Source organism: Pieris napi, chromosome 19 (assembly GCF_905475465.1).
Source record: "Pieris napi chromosome 19, ilPieNapi1.2, whole genome shotgun sequence".
Taxonomy (NCBI): Eukaryota; Metazoa; Arthropoda; class Insecta; order Lepidoptera; family Pieridae; genus Pieris; species Pieris napi.
This window is the reverse complement of record NC_062252.1, coordinates 868,682-885,239: the sequence shown is the minus strand read 5'-3', so window position 1 is coordinate 885,239 and position 16,558 is coordinate 868,682. Positions and strand designations below refer to the sequence as shown.

Genomic DNA, 16,558 nt, shown 5'->3' with positions numbered 1-16,558 from the left:
TTACGATGGGGCAGAGGACGTCCATAGTAATCTTCTAGTTCTTAGTCTTGAGCCTTGCGTTTCAAATTTAGTATATTTTAAAGATACTAAATAGCTTGAAAGGTTAAGGAAAACCTCGTGAGGAAACCGACATGTCTTAGACCCAAAAAGTCGACGGCGTGTGTCAGGCACAGGAGGCTGATCACCTACTTGCCTATTAGATTGAAAAATGATCATGAAACAGATTTAGAAACCTGAGGCCCAGACCTAAAGAGGTTGTAGCACTGATTCATTTTAACTTACAAGAATTAGTGTATTATGATTTACGACATTTGATTCTTCATTAGGTTATCCAGGAAACTCTGGGTTTTATTTCCAGAGACACCTTTTTAACATTATTTCGAAAGGAGTTTTCTTAAACAAGCACAGTTTAATACTATTTGACATATCTAAGCTAAAGCCCTTCTTTTCCAGGTTTCACCTTCTCATTCCCCTTAAAACAGCATTCCATATCATCTGGGGAGCTCACAACCTGGACTAAAAGCTTTAACTGTGGAGGCATGGCTGGTGTTGATGTAGCGGCCTTACTCCAGCGGTGTTTGAATGAAAGGGGTTTGAAGGTTACAGTGCAAGTTCTTCTGAATGACACCACTGGAACCTTGGTTGCTGGTGCTCACTTGGATCCTGAAGTCGCGGTAGGTGGCTCCCTATATTGGCTAATGCGACCTTCTGTGTTTAAAGATAAAATAAAGATCATGTATATTTCAAAACATGTGTGCAATTCACATGTGGTAGAAGTGAAACCTTCAAAAATTTTGGTTGAAGAAGACGAATGTAATTTGAAATTTAAATTTTAGTATCAATTATTAATTTTGAAAAAAACTAAACTAAAAGTCGATGAAACGAAAAAGCGACGGTAAAAAGAGATAGACACATAAATTCATAAGATTTATCGTAGGAGAAAATGAGATAGGAAGCAGTATCAGTGTATAAACTTTAAATTAGTGTAGTAAGAAGTTTTCACTTCAACAAATTATCATTACATTTTCATCAATGGTTGATCTTTATCTATCTCAAATACAATGCAAACTATATATAGCGAATTCTGATGATCTAAACGAAAAGTTACACGCATATCAAGAAATTTCATTTAAATCGAGAAACAGGCAGTTTACACATTTATGTAAAGCTTACAAGCATATGTACCACTGTGCGTGGCTAACTTAATTTTTTAATGCTTTTTCTACTTTTTAGATTGGTGTCATTCTGGGTACCGGTTCCAACGGTTGTTACATGGAGAGGGCTGATCGTGTCATGCATTGGGAGTCATCCCATGAGAGAGTCCACGATGTCTGTGTCGATATTGAGTGGGGTGCATTTGGTGATAATGGCTGCCTGAACTTCATGAGAACGGAGTTCGATAATGAGGTTGATCGGAAATCGTTATTGGCTACGAGTTTTACGTGAGTTTCGCTTTTTTGCAACATTAAAGATTTTGGTTCCACTGCAATGTATCTGCGTGGTCCTATTTTTCCGCTGATGCTTTGACTCATTCTTGATTGAAGCAAAGCCAAGCAGTAATATTGTCGATTAAAAAGAGTAGCAGAGAGTTTGTTTACTTTTCTTCCTATCCGTTCGCCTTGATTTGCGAATTCATATATAATGTTATTACATATAATTTGCTCGTAACAATGCAATGAGATCATTATCAAAGCTATGAAAATAAAACGGCAATTTTTATAGATTTTATTATTTTTTGATAATTTGTCTAAATGTGATTGTGAAACGTTTTTTTTTCAGATTTGAGAAATACATTGGTGGTAAATACTTGGGGGACCTGTTGTGTGCAGTGCTGGGAGGGCTTGCCAGGGATGGTGTCTTCCCTGCTGCACCCACATGGGGAGAACTTGCTAGTGCACACGTCAGCATGTTTGAAGAGTAAGATTTTTGAAGTTATACTTCGTTTGGCGCGTTAGGGAAAAATGATGAGAGTATTTTTTTACGACGCGCGCACACCGTAACAAAAAGCCGATACCCGCACACCGTTACAAAAAGCTATATAGTCAACATTTTAGTTTTTTTGAATTTATGTTTCATTCGGCGCGTTAGGGAAAAATGATGAGAGTTTTTTTCTATTGTTAGGGTCGTATTGATAAGGCGAAAGATAACATTTTTGAAAATATTTTTATCTTGTTTTAACATAAGTTTTTTTAAATCTTTTATTGAGTACCACCACTGAATATTATTTAACTACCTGATTATTAAAGATTTACTCTAAACGATAGGCACTGTCATTATGGAGTCTAAAATTATATTGGCTCAGGATACAAATTCGGGATTATTAGACGTATGAAACGAAAGCCTCACATTAGAAAATGGTGTTTTTTTTTTTAGTCGGAAACACACTTATGTGTCGTGGCGTGTCGTGACGCGCCAGAAGCATTTTGGTTTCATACATTTAATATGATTAGACAGAACGTGTTGCGACACGACACAACATGCAAATATGTTTCCGACTTTAGACTAACATCCAAAAAATAATTTTTTGTATAAAATTATGAATGTTTGGAAATACGTATTTTATTTAAGTTAATAGACGCTAGCGAAGCTGCTAAGAGCCTTGTAAAATGATCTCTTATTATAAAATTACTTTCAGAGAAAATGCAGTTGGTGAGTGGAAACGTACGGCTGAAGCTCTTTGCGAAGCCTGTGGAGGATCTACAATGTCACGCGCCGACGCCTTAGTCGCCCAACATGTTGCCCGTGTCATTTCAAACCGAGCTGCCCAACTTGTATCTGTCTGTAAGTACATTTTTTTTTTAAAGAGAGTTTGATATATTTTGTGGATTAAACTTACTTGATACTTGAATTTATTATTTTTTACATTGATAGTAACGGTATTTCTATGAAATTATAGCTTTAAATTTACTTGAAAAGTATTGAAAATGTTACCAGTGATGGAAGCGATTTCTTTAAAATACTGGTTCTGGGATTTTATTCTATCTTTCTGCTCTAAATCAGTGAGCTTGCCAATAGTTCTCACTATTGCATAGACTCCTTCTACATCCTCCAGATTTCCTGCGAAAGAAACGAAATATTCTATTAAATAAACAAAATTTAGGCTTTTATACCTGTTAATTATTCGGAAAAATATGTAATAGAAATAAAAATGAGTAATGCATGAAGTATCAAGTCAATAAATCATACTAACCTAAGAAATTCAATGACACTCTGTGTTGCCATTCGAAAGTTTTCAAATAATTCAATTATCTTCTATCATTAGCCAGACTCTAGATAAGTAGTGTTTATTATGTTATATCTGCGAAGAATTCGAATAACAGAGAGAGAGAACTCCGAGGTTGGTTTTTGCAGACTGAATTTGGAAAATTCTGCTGACTTTAAACCTTGGAAATTAATAAGGGACGACAATATTAATGTTCTTAAAATGATTATACATTTGTATTACAGCAGATAAATAATATTTTTTTATAAATTTGCAGGTATCTCAACAATACTTCGTCGTATGGAACGGAATCACACGGCCGTGGCAGTTGACGGGTCCGTTTTCAAAAGACATCCGCGTATCGCGAAACTCATGAACAAATATATCTCATTACTGGCTCCTAAGCACAAGGTAACAAATAAGTAATACTAAGCTTTAAAATTCAGTCTTTAGTAAATTACTCGTTTGTTTTTCAAAACGATTTTTAAAGAAGTATGAAAATAATATTGTAAGAAGCCACCTCCAACTTTTTCCATACTATTTTATTTCTTGCCGTCATCATCAAATTTTTACCAGCTATCCTTTCAATCTCGGCTCAAAGAAGGTTTAGGTCAAAAAGAAGTATGATAGTATTGTTTAAAACGATATACTTACACACTCTGAGCAGCTCCTTACAAAAGTTGTGTAAAACTAAAAACTGTTACGATTGAAAAGAAAGGGCGGAGAGTTTATTGCCAGTTCTTCTCTTCCGTTCTACGTCCTTGATTTGAGAACTGGCAGTAAATGTAAATGTTTTTTTTTGACGTTCATAAGTGTACATTTTGTTACCTAAATGAATATATGATTTTGACTTTGACTCACTCATTCATTCAACATGCACCCACAAACTCACTCCTGCACTAAGGCATGTTGAAAACAGTTGAAAAACCAATATTAATAAAAAAAAGCAATGAAATTATTTTATTTTAATAAATATAATGTGTAGGAACGCAACTATCATGAAACAAATATATCTCAGCATTTATCATTTTATATATTTTAAATAGTACATCTCCACAGGTTGTAAAAATCTTATGAAGGTGCTTAAGGCTGATATATTGTTTTTACAGTTCACACTATTAGGCGCTGAAGATGGAAGTGGCAAGGGGTCTGCGTTGACAGCAGCAATTGCTGCCAGAGTTGCTGCAAGAAAATTCTAACATTAAATCCAGGAATGTACTCGAAATGACTGACTATGATATAGAAGAGTAAATTTAGACATGAGTAATTGAGTATTGCCTTCTTTTTCCAACGATGATGCTTACTATATTCCGATTTTTAATTCCGTAGAATTGTGACAGCTATCATTTTTTAACATGTCAGAGATGGAAATGCTTTTTGGCCGAGCACATTTTTCAATTTCAATACGAGCCTGAACATCTGACTCTATACATATATTTCATTTGTTAGTGTGCTTCACATACAAGTGGTTTAACGGCGAGTGATAATTACGTCGTATTCATCACAAACAGTAAAAAACTTACAAGTTAAGATAACATTTTATTTTATTAAAAAGGTTTACTAAACCCTTAATTAGTAGGCAGTGATGGCAGCTAAATAATAAAATAAAGTAATTAAAGTTAATTCGATATATTGTTCACGATATTGAAATATTTGTTATTTTTGTAATAGGTCACTTGAGTAAGTTAATATTTAGATTTACCTTTTTGTAGATAAAACATAAAAATACGTAGCATTTTATTTTTTATTGCCCTCCAATGGGTCAAATTTGTCCCTTATTTCGGCGGAGAACACTTATGAAATGTCAGAATTCTACGGAATGAAAAATCGGAGTATATTATGTCAGCGGTTTGAGAGGGATTGCAATATATTTGATATATCGGCGTTTTAGTTTGGTAAAAGAGACAAAATTTATTGGAGTTTTTGTCTGATATGTGTATATTTTAATACGAAATAATTTTACATATTTATATTTAATTTCTATAATTTATATTATATATTGAACCATACTGTGATTGATGCACCTCGCAATTAAACAATTGTAAATTGTCGTGAACTTTCAGTATCATAAGATATTCCTTCATAAACAATATTTTAACTGTCAAAGGTTTTCAATTTGTTAAAGCAAGTTTTTCTATGTTTTGAATCGTCAGATTTTATTGATATTAAAATAACGATAGGAAACTTCATAGTCCATTTGCAAAGAGTTTCTCGCTTAAAAGGTATAAATTATGAAAATTATATAAAGGCCATGTAGATGTACAGAAGCGGTTAAAGCGAGAGAGGTATGGTGGAGTGGAGATCCGTTGTCTCTGTCTACTCCTTCGCGAAAAAGGCGTGATATACATAAATAAATTGCCCACATACGTTGTACGTAAGAAAAGGCCCACCATGATCTGTGTGACTGATTTTGGTTTATGTAAATTACTAAATATCTCCGAAATACGTTGTTGCAAACCGTACGACAAACTTTGTTTTACGTTTAAAATTAAAATTTGTTGAGCCGAATTTTAATGTAAAAAGGAAAATGACTATCTCGGAATATTTTTTCACCGTTCACACATTTCACATCGTTTCCTATATATTGTTATTGATACACTTCAAATATATTTTCGATCTTATGGTTTATGAATAGGATAGAATTTTGCTCGATTACTCGCAGGGCGAGTTAACCATTTCCGTAGATATAATCTAATTTATGTGCCATATCCATATATAGATAATTAGACCATTCAAATTGCATATCATTATGTTAAGTGGGTTGTTAAATTATTTAATATATCATTATATAATTTTAAGCATATTTGAACAGGTCAGTATGGGACAGTAGACTGTCTCTGCGATTATTTACAAGCACTTTTAGTGTCAATAATATTTCACCAGATTTCGAACTTAGGACCTCTACTTATTGAGATTTATGTATAAGGTCAAACTGTGTCAATAAGTATGGTAATTTGTAAATTGAACCTAGGTTAGTAGAATACTATAAGTAATTGTTATACATTTGTTGTTACAGGAATATATAGTTATTAATGAAATGTTATATATTAGACTTATTGAAGACATTAATAAAGCTTTTTAAGTATTTATATTTAATTTCTCTTCAATTTAGTTTACTAAGCAAAAAACTTAACAATTTGCAGTTAATGGTTTAAGAACTTTTGTCATTAACAAAATGACAATTATGTTTTCACGAGAACTTAATTATAGTAATATATCGGGACATTGTTGATGATACTGTCAATATGGGCCAAAGTAAATATAAACAAAAATAGCCTTTTTTTGATTACTACATTGAAGTACACAACCTTCGACTAAGTAAGAGCCTGGGCCAAAGCCATGCGCTAAAGTACCATATAAGTAACAAAAAACCTCGCCAACCAAGTAACGTGCGTCTTAAAGGAAACCATTATTTATCCACAAATAAAACAAAAGATTAAGCAAGAAATAGTTTATTATTTTAAAATTACAGTTGCATTTACACTATAGGTCGTAATTTTCTATAAAGGTAACATTTGAGTTTCATTATATTTTATACATACAAAGACAATGCATTATCTGTATTAGTATCTTCTTTTATAATAATCTAAAATCCAGTATTTGTATAACGATAATTAAGACAAAACGGACTACATTTATATTAATATTATAAAAAGGTATTATATGTAAAGAACAATTCAGCAGTATCGGAGGTTGCAATGCCTAAATAATATTAAATATGAAGAATAAATATACTTAATTGAATGCTACTAGGCCATAAGACGTAGAAACTGTATGAAATATTGATTAAAACTATTATTTATCGAAAAAACCTATTTCCGATATTTGACGATAATTTCTTACCTTTTGACTATAATTTTAAAGATATGAGATATATCGTTAATCAGATGCCCTCAAATCAATAACTGTTAGTTGGAATACCTACATAAATTTAAAATAAAATAAATAAATCAGTGGTGTTACAACCTGTGTAGGTCTGGGTCTCATTTCATTCTGTATATCTTTCATTTGTCTAATAGACAAGTAGGTGATCAGCCTGACACACGCCTTCGACTATTTGGGTCTAACGGTTTCCTTCACCGTTCGAGCGAATGTTAAAAGCGCACATAGAAAGAAAGTCCATTGGTGCACAGGCGGGGATCGAACTTACGACATCAAGGATGAGAGTCGCACGCTGAAGCCTCTAGGTCAACACTGCTCTACAAACCTAAATTTACTTATTAACATTAGTTTTGTATTGTTACCGCTTTATTAGTATCAAAATTTAGAAAAATCAATCATTAAAATATGTGAATAATTTGAATTATAAATTTAACTTAACAATAAGAGGAATTGCACGTATAGTCCAATTGTTTGTCTGCTTCATTCATGATCAGGTCACTTCCACTTTCTCCCGTACCTTCCGAAGGATACTCTGCAACTCTGATGCTGATGTGGTTCTGTACTGCTCGTGGATACACCACCAAAAAATAAATGACATTGTGTTATAAATTAATGAAATAAAACGACTACCCATATATTGCATCTTGTAGACGCTATTAAGCCCAAAATCTTACCCCAGAAATATTTCTTTGTACGAGTACTTGGCTGTACAGGCGTTTCCCCTCATCAGCCCCCAGGACTCTTTCAAGTTGTGCTCTGGAGAGGGCAAACAGCTGGTGCCCTGATACACGCAGTTGCTTTTGAGCAGTCCGACTGAAGCCTTTTGCTTCTAACCATGATAACACTTCATCTGGATTCGATTTCTGTAAAATAAAATTAAGATAGCAAATAAAAAAAACTTTAGTATGACAAAAATGAAGCTTTTTCTATACGTAGCTTTAGGGCTCATAAATTAAGATATATAACATGACCCATTCCAAAGTGAGTAATTATAATAGCGTGCTTGCATTCAACCAATTTTATTATAATTCTGAAATGCCACTGCATCTGTTACAGGGTCCAAACTTTTTAAATTTGTTTTAATCTTCTTTTTATTAATTATTAATTATTTTTATTATTACTATGTATTGTATGTTAAGAAAATTGTTAATACTGTATATTTGATTGTTATGATTACTAATAAACGTTGTATATTTTATTTTAACATTAAATTTAAATAATAATAATAAATATAATTAACAATAAAAACTAACATAACTAACTGTAACTATTTATTTACCGAATATAACTACTGATAGACAATACATAAATTTACCTGATGTATGAAAATGTCTGGAGTCTTCTTGATTTCGAGTCTACGTTGAATCTGTGGCAATACAGCCATCAGCTCCTCGTGAAGACCACTGGTGGTGCTCATAACAGACTTGGTAGCTGTAACACGTCACGTTACAGTTAATCTCTAGCTCTAATAATAATTTATTTGCAAGAATATGGTACAATCTATTTTCGCATATTCTGCCACACATAATGGCAAATTTGTGTTTGAAGAATAGAAGTTACAATTACATTACAACGTCATATCATTATAGTCAATTCTTATATAATTTTATCACTACATCATCACATCATCATATAATGTCTGGTTTTGTTTACTTATAACTGATTCTCATGAAACCGTGTTATTTTTTTTTCATTGCTTCTCAACTAAGAAAAGTTTTGAAAGGAAAAAGCTAAAGTTAGAGAAATTGATAGGTTTTATTTATTAATATTGTACATATTTGTTTTCTAGAAATGCCAACTATATGAATCTCACCTACTTAGTTTATATTGGGTTGGGGAAAAAGTCTTTTCGCATTACAGTATGTATGAACTTGTAATAAAATCTCTTTGGCTATACTATATGGATCTGGCTGGTTTTGTTATCAAGGAATGTTGAGATATTAAAGAAGATAATTCCAAAATCAAATTAGGATAATGTTTGTTTTTATTTATTTTTCGTACCGTCAAGATGAGTGAATCGAATGAAGAAATTCGATACATTTATAATTTTACTCCAAAAAAGGTCAAAATGCAACACAAGCCGCGAAAGAAATTTGTGATGTTAATATGGCCCTAGCACTGTGTCTGTGACAGTAGCACAAATTTGGTTTAAGCGTATTCAATCCGGAAATTTTGATGTCAAAGATCCGAGTCGCTCTGGTCGCTCTGTGACGGATAAAATGGATGCCATTTTTGAAAAAGTGGAGCAAGATCGGCATATCAGTAGTTAAGACGTAGCTGAAGAACAGGGAATTGACCACAAAAAAGTTTTGGCGCATTTGAAAAAAACTGGGTACACAAAAAAGCTCAATATTTGGGTACCTCACGAGCTCACTGTAAGAAACCTAATGAACCGTGTACTCATTTTTGATTCTTTATTACGACTTAATGGAACCGAACCATTTTTGAAGAAGCTGACAACTGATGATGAAAAGTGGATCACGTATGACAAGAACGTGCGAAAAAGGTCGTGGTCAAAGGTCGGTCAGGCTTCCCAGACTGTGGCGAAACGCGGGATAACTCGCAACAAGGTGATGCTGTGTGTGTGGTAGGATTGGAAGGGCATTATTCATTATGAGCTGTTACCACCAGACACGACCATCGATTTTGAACTCTACTATGAACAACTGATGAGATTAAAGCAAAAAGTTGAGAGAAAGCGGCCGGAATTAATCGCCAGAAGGGGTGTGGTTTTTCATCATGATAACGCTAGACCTCACATATCTTTAGCCTCTCAGCAAAAACTAAGAGAGCTTGGCTAGGAGGTGATAATGCATCCAACGTATAGTCCTGACCTTGCACCTTCAGATTTCCACCTGTTTCAGTCTCTTCAGAATTCTTTAGGCAGTGTCAGGTTAACATCACGAGAGGACTGCCAAAACCAATTGTCGCGGTATTTTGATCAGAAGCCCCAAAATTTCTGTAGCAATGGGATCATGTCCCTACTTAAATGATGGCAAAAAAATATCGAACAAAATGGTACCTACATACTTTAGTTAAATGTAAATAAACTATTTTAAAAAATGTTTTGAATTTTCTTAATAAATGCGAAGAAACTTTTTCCCCAACCTATTATACGGGTTGTTTATCAATTTTCTCATTATTGTAATCTACATAATTAAACCTTTATCGTCGCTTCTGTGAATTCGCTGAAAACTATGTTAGGTACTTACATTTCATAGTATCAGTTTTGGTAACCGGTGGCGGCGGAGCAACCGGCGGTTCTGGCGGGGGCGGTGGCGGAGGAGGCGGAGGGGGAATTGGTTTTTCTGTAACGAGTCGTTTGTTTGTGAACTATTTCAACTAGCGGACCAGACAGACATGACCTGTACACATGTCAAACTTAAAAAAAAAAACATTTAATTGTAAATCTAAACACACACAAAAATTTCATCTAAGGGAGTGTTCAATCATTACGTAACGAATTTTGGGGGGGGTCCTTTTGTTAAGCGTTACGATTACTTTACACCACATAATAGTATAAAGACTACCACTAGGGGGTCACGAAAAGTTTTACTAAACTTGGGTACCTACAGTACAGTACGTTACGGCGCGTAACAATAATCTCCAAAAATTGCGTGACGTAATACTTGAACGCTCCCTAAATCGGTCTGTTTAGGAGGAGTTTAATTACAAACACTCACGACGACTTGTATATAAAGATGCCCTGTAGCCTAGCCATAATCTAATATGATGCAGATACATTTCTGGCTCTGACAATATTGTTTCAGGTATATAATCTGCTTTCTATGACCCGACAATTGTTTCTTTAGAATTGAACCCAAAGGCTTTGCTATACATGTTAAGCAATATTATTGTTATATTAATTTAAACGCCTGACAATTACTGTAAACGATTGTCTATAGTATGAATGTTCTTTGTATAATCACTATTTACCCCCTTATAAATAAATGTGTGCACCAAAACTAATGTACTCATTTCTCTCTTTTTAATACAGCTTAAACACGATATGACAGATAGAGACTTTATCTTGAAGAGTGGAAATGGACTGATTTAGTTCTTATGAATAAGGGAACATAAGTGTTCACAGACTAGACTACACACAGTGATTTCTAAAGACGTTTTATATAAATAGTTGAAAATTAAGGTTCATTATAGTTTATGATTAAAATAAGTTTTAACAGTCAACACTTACCCACATCGAAAACAAACACACAAAGCAATACAAACCTTATAAACACTGTTAATACATGTTTTGAAACTCAAGACACACAATAAACATTTATTTTGTATAGTCTCGTTTTGTTTAATGTTAGCCTTATTAGATTTTAAGACGTCACAAGGAGAAAGGACAGAAGGAAACCACAATTGGTAGATTACGAGTTTATTATAAGATTAAAAACTCATTTTACATATAATTTCTGAAAGCGCGCAAACAAAAATCCTGTAAACTTAGAGGTTATTACAGATTAACCATAGATATATCTGTCTCTGATTAATAACTTCCCACGTTTATCATGAACAGCTGATAGCTCATGAGGTCAAAGACCTCAGGTAAGTGACCTTTTGACTGTTGAATTTGCGTTTATTTTCTTTCAAGCAAAATGTTTTTGTATTTATTCGCATATTTAAATGTTCACAGGGTTTTTGTTGATTATAACATATTCTAAATGTACGTATTTAATATCTTAAGATATGTACATTGTAATTAGCGATCACAGACGCTATTAAAAAAAAAGGAATTTGCATATAAAAAAGTTTCATTTCTTGGTATGTTGAGTATTTTAAATAGAAAAGAGCAAAACTTTATAGAAATATAAAAAGCCTTAATTAAGGCGCGCTTTCGTATATCTTACATTATTTGTTCGCTCTGTCATACACAGAGTAATAAATATAGTATATAAAAATAGACTCTGTTTTATAGTGTAGAAAACATGTTTAAAAGACATTGCCAAGCGCACACCGAATTACACTAGCACATAGCAACACACAAGAAACCAGAAATATAAGTCAAAAACTTACCGAAATTTAAGAAAGTCTCCAAACCAAACAGTGTTAATATTATATCTAGCTTTTTGACATGATTCGTTAGCAATAAATTAACTTTCAAGGGAAACTCATTCACCATCGAAAAGAAAAATTAATGAAATATAATATGATACATATTAAAGTTTCGCCTGGAGGCTTCCTTAAAATAGGAAACAATAAGATATTTCTGTTTTTCACCTAAACACCATGGTTCTAGCCGCTACAGCTTGTTTGTTGAGCTGATTCGCGATTAACTTCACGCTGGTTTTGTGATGACCAGTCTGAAGTTAGTCGAAATCTTTACAGCCCTTACGCTAAATGCAAGTTAGTACGCGGTTAGGTATCTACATAATAAATATAAATTATGACTTATTTTACTCGGAAATATCTTCTTTATATATGTAAACCGTAAAAGAATGGTTATAGATTAGGCTTAGATAGGTTTTTGGTCTATTTTACTTTTTTAAATCTGTTAACAGATAAACATTATTATGTATGTAAACCGTTCTATGTATTGATATTTAATATGTTTATGTTATTATGAATCATTTAGCCTTAAACTTTGCGTGGTTAAAGAAATCCTAGCCTAATAAACAACCATTATTGAGCTTGTAGCGGCTAGAAATAGCGGAATTCTCCCTTTTTGCCAATACGTTCATTGCGAACCCACTCCGCGCCCGCCCTACCCGCTGGCACTGTGGGACTGCTTCCGCCGGAGCCGCGTCCGCCGCTTGTGCCTTCCTAGAAACAAAAATATAATTATCTCTTTTGGTTATATAAATGATAATGAATTATGGTAATGTTCAAAAATTAAGACTTTTCATTAATTTATGTACTTCTCCTAAAATGCATTGGCGTATATTTTAGTGTTTCTCATTGAATAATTAGTAACATTTTGTATTATTATTTTTAAATAACGGCTTGAACTTTTTGTATTTCTTAAGTAATTGAAGCGCAAGTAAAAGCTGAAAGACAGGGAGAAACTAAAAATATAGTATCAACACTACGCCATGACAGACAATGCAAATTGTCGATAAAACAGAGCAAGCGCCAACTAGCGGCCCAGACTGTTTTACCGACGTTTGAACAGATATTCAGGGTGTCGGTTTTTGTGACGGTGTGTTTTGTTTTCTTTAAACTAAAACTATATTATTTTCGCTCTAATACTAGCTTAAACTCTGGGGTATTTTTTTCATAGTATGGATTTTTTATAGAAATTAGTTGTAATATAAAAGAACAACTAACCTGATAATGAGTATAGATGGGGTTCGGGTACAGGTGAGGTGAAGAGGGTGGGGTGATAGCAGGTGCAACGATCGTGTGCGGGACATGTGCGGTCACACCCCGCCGGTTTCTGGCCTTCCACCATTTCCGGGAGTCATCTAGCACCTGTAGTCAAATGTAATGTTTAATTATCAAGATAATTATTTTATGTGTCGTCAAACTGTTACAACATGATTGTATAATTAAAAACAATTAAATTTAAAAATCATGTAAGCATTCATACAAGTACTCATGCGCAATATATTCGTGAAAACCCCTTGAGGTTCATTTAACAGACGGTATTTTACTTTTTAAAAAAAACGTGTGTACTTATGTACACGGGTAAGCAGTAATACTTCTTTGGCGTAATAATTTTCTACGAGCACTTTAGAGGGACGTTTCCCTCTTCGAATTGCATTTCTTGTCCATTTTAATGTTCACTTCCAATCGAAACGATATAATATCTACTAATCATGAAATTTACGACTCAGAAAAACACTACGCCATGACAGACAATGCAACTTGTCGATAAAACAGAGCAAGCGCCAACTAGCGGCTCAGACTGTTTTACCGACGTTTGAACGAATATTCAGGGTGTACGATTTTTGTGACGATGGGTTTTTTTGTTTGTATTACTTTTCTAATATCGTTTAAGTAGCCTACAAACCTCAAGATATTCTCCGCGAACCACAGTTAGCTCTTTATCATTATTAGCAGTCCGTGGATATGTCACACGCACCACGCGACCACCGCGAGCAGCCACACCTTGCGCCCAGGCTTCACCCAGATCATCTGAAAGTATTAACATTTTCTATATTATATTAAAGTCAGTGTTATACAAAATACAGTGGATTCTTTATAACTTGAAATCCTCAGTACCTCAGTCGAAAATAATTGCCATTCCCTTCCGCTGAATCCCTAAAAATACGCGATTTCTCGAATAATTTAGGCTTTGAAACTCGAAGAAAATGTTATTTCTCTACAAAGTATTCATAATACATATTTATACTCGAATTTCAAAAAGAAGACTCCGTATGTCGTCAAATATATAGACGTCTTACTTGGAATTCCCCGAAATAATAGCAAATTTCGTTTTCGAACGATTTTTTTTTTCATTTCCCTTGACATTCGAGTTATAGAGACTACATTGTAATTGTAATCTGTATATATCTTTGGTGTAGTTATTGAAATTACGTATAAAATTGCTATTGTATTGTCACCTTTTAAGCGCTTGAAGTTAAATAAATAGTTATATTTTTTTATGTAATAGGAGGCAAACGGGCAGGAGGCTCACCCGATGTTAAGTAATACCGCAGGCCATAGATACTCACATTGCCAGAAGGCTCGCAAGTGCGTTGGCGGTTAAGAATTGGCCCGCTCTTTTCTTGCAGGACCCTAAGTCGAATTGGTTCGGAAATACTTCAGTGGGCAGCTGGTTTCACATAGTGATGGTGCGCGGCAAAAACTACCTGGAGAACGTTCAGTTGTGGATCGACGGACGTCGAGGTGATACGGATGGTATTTCTATATGGTATTTCCGTGTGCCTTGACGTCCGATAGTGAAACTCAGCTGCAGCTATTAGTCCGAACAACTCCTCTGAACACTCTCCATGGTAAATGCGGTAGATACAGCGAGGCCCCACATCTCTATGCAATGCCAAGGGAACAAGCCACACGGAAAGTGACTGGTTGTTGACGATTCGAGCCGCACTTCTTAATACGTTAAAATCATGTGCTAGCTTGTGATTAAATATATTAAAATGTGTGATATTTGTTATGTAATAATTACCATCATCTCTTTCTCTTTCAGGAGGGCGATACTGTGCCTCTCTTTCCGGAGAAGAAGCAGCCGATTCTGAGTCCTCTGCTCTGGTACGGGTATTCCTGTGGAGATTTTTAATTGTCATTATTCATGCTAAAACTAAAACCTTAGTAACGGGACTAATATTATTAGACCAGACAATCGTTTTCCATCTTATTATTATATAATATTTTCTAGTATGTAAATAAGAATAGCGGAAATAAATTAATTAAAAAGTGATTTTGCTTTGAATAGTTGGAAGACGAAGAAGATGAGTTGTAATGAACAATGCATAACCAAAAATGAAGTTCTATTGAAAGTTCAATGACAATGTAACATAGAGCAAACGAAGATGATACCTTGGGAAAGGTGCGTATTCCCTCTCCCCATATATATCCGGTTCGTCTCTTTCAAACCCGTACCCTTCCGCCGCAATCGCTGCTGCTTCCTCTACTCTTCCTTCGCTGCGGCGTGGTGATGGTCTTTATAAAGGACAACACATAAGCATGATGATGAGGAGAAATAAATGATAATGGTCATGTTTATGATTTCATAACATATACAAAACATCACGATAAACGAATAAGTATCGCTATACAGTGAGGAAATGCTGCGCAAAAGTTTTAACAGACATTTAATACACTGACACAGGGACTTTTTTAATCTGTTTTAATTCTATATTTATCCACTTTTAATTGTAGTTAAAGCTGTATATGTATTGTTTAGTTTTGAATTTAAACATGTGATAAGAAATATTAATATAATATATCAATAATCTTGCCATTATGTTATAATAGCCCATTTTTACTTCAGTATTTAAAGAATTAAGGTCAATTATAATTGTATTACAAATATTTCATAATAGATAAATTTCTAGACGTGACATGAACTCGTAATATCAGCAGTAAAGTTGCAACAATATTATTGTAGAAATACTTTATTACTTGACGTAATAGATAACGTTGTTAATTTTTTAAAACTCCTATTAAACACGTATTGTGACATTGATACGATTTCTAAGAAAACATTTGAATGTACTTTGTAATGGATAAAAACAACAAAACTATGAACCCATTAGCAATAGTGCGTTGTCAGGTCCTAGGGAAGTGCGCAAGATATGTTTTACAAGGAGATGAGAATGAGGTATCTGCTACCTTCTTAGCGGCTGATCGTCCACTTGGTAATCTGGCGTCCATCCATCCATGAAAACTGGCTGGTATGGTGGTATAGTTGTCTTCCACTGTTCTCTGTAAATTAATATATTTACATTTATGACTATGCTTTTAGATATTATAAGTTGTTGACTTGACTACAAAGTATCAAAATCTGAACAATATTTAGGTAGTACAATGTACTACTTATTTCCAACACACATATACAGT

At 33.9% G+C, this 16,558-nt stretch overlaps 2 protein-coding genes across 3 annotated transcripts in view; one reads left to right on the top strand and one right to left on the bottom strand.

The window, feature by feature from the left end:
* The window catches only part of LOC125059246 (hexokinase-2-like), a 29,883-nt gene extending 25,061 nt beyond the window's left edge, over nucleotides 1–4,822 (top strand). The window contains exons 6-11 of the mRNA XM_047663572.1: nucleotides 454–674; nucleotides 1,234–1,442; nucleotides 1,780–1,917; nucleotides 2,636–2,781; nucleotides 3,480–3,613; nucleotides 4,312–4,822. Of these exons, the coding sequence (XP_047519528.1) occupies nucleotides 454–674; nucleotides 1,234–1,442; nucleotides 1,780–1,917; nucleotides 2,636–2,781; nucleotides 3,480–3,613; nucleotides 4,312–4,401 (938 nt within the window). The 3' untranslated portion in view covers nucleotides 4,402–4,822. The remainder of the gene's footprint in view (nucleotides 1–453; nucleotides 675–1,233; nucleotides 1,443–1,779; nucleotides 1,918–2,635; nucleotides 2,782–3,479; nucleotides 3,614–4,311) is intronic.
* A 2,510-nt stretch (nucleotides 4,823–7,332) lies between these two features.
* LOC125059113 (epidermal growth factor receptor kinase substrate 8-like) overlaps nucleotides 7,333–16,558 on the bottom strand; it is a 28,394-nt gene continuing 19,168 nt past the window's right edge. The window contains exons 8-17 of one of the 2 annotated variants that reach the window (XM_047663331.1): nucleotides 16,331–16,423; nucleotides 15,536–15,658; nucleotides 15,165–15,259; nucleotides 14,043–14,167; nucleotides 13,358–13,501; nucleotides 12,799–12,853; nucleotides 10,297–10,392; nucleotides 8,400–8,515; nucleotides 7,759–7,947; nucleotides 7,336–7,646 (exon numbers count right to left, since the gene is read on the bottom strand). In XM_047663331.1, the coding sequence (XP_047519287.1) occupies nucleotides 7,575–7,646; nucleotides 7,759–7,947; nucleotides 8,400–8,515; nucleotides 10,297–10,392; nucleotides 12,799–12,853; nucleotides 13,358–13,501; nucleotides 14,043–14,167; nucleotides 15,165–15,259; nucleotides 15,536–15,658; nucleotides 16,331–16,423 (1,108 nt within the window). In that variant the 3' untranslated portion in view covers nucleotides 7,336–7,574. Of the gene's footprint in view, nucleotides 7,647–7,758; nucleotides 7,948–8,399; nucleotides 8,516–10,296; nucleotides 10,393–12,798; nucleotides 12,854–13,357; nucleotides 13,502–14,042; nucleotides 14,168–15,164; nucleotides 15,260–15,535; nucleotides 15,659–16,330; nucleotides 16,424–16,558 lie in introns of both variants that reach the window. The other variant, XM_047663332.1, reaches the window with a different exon arrangement.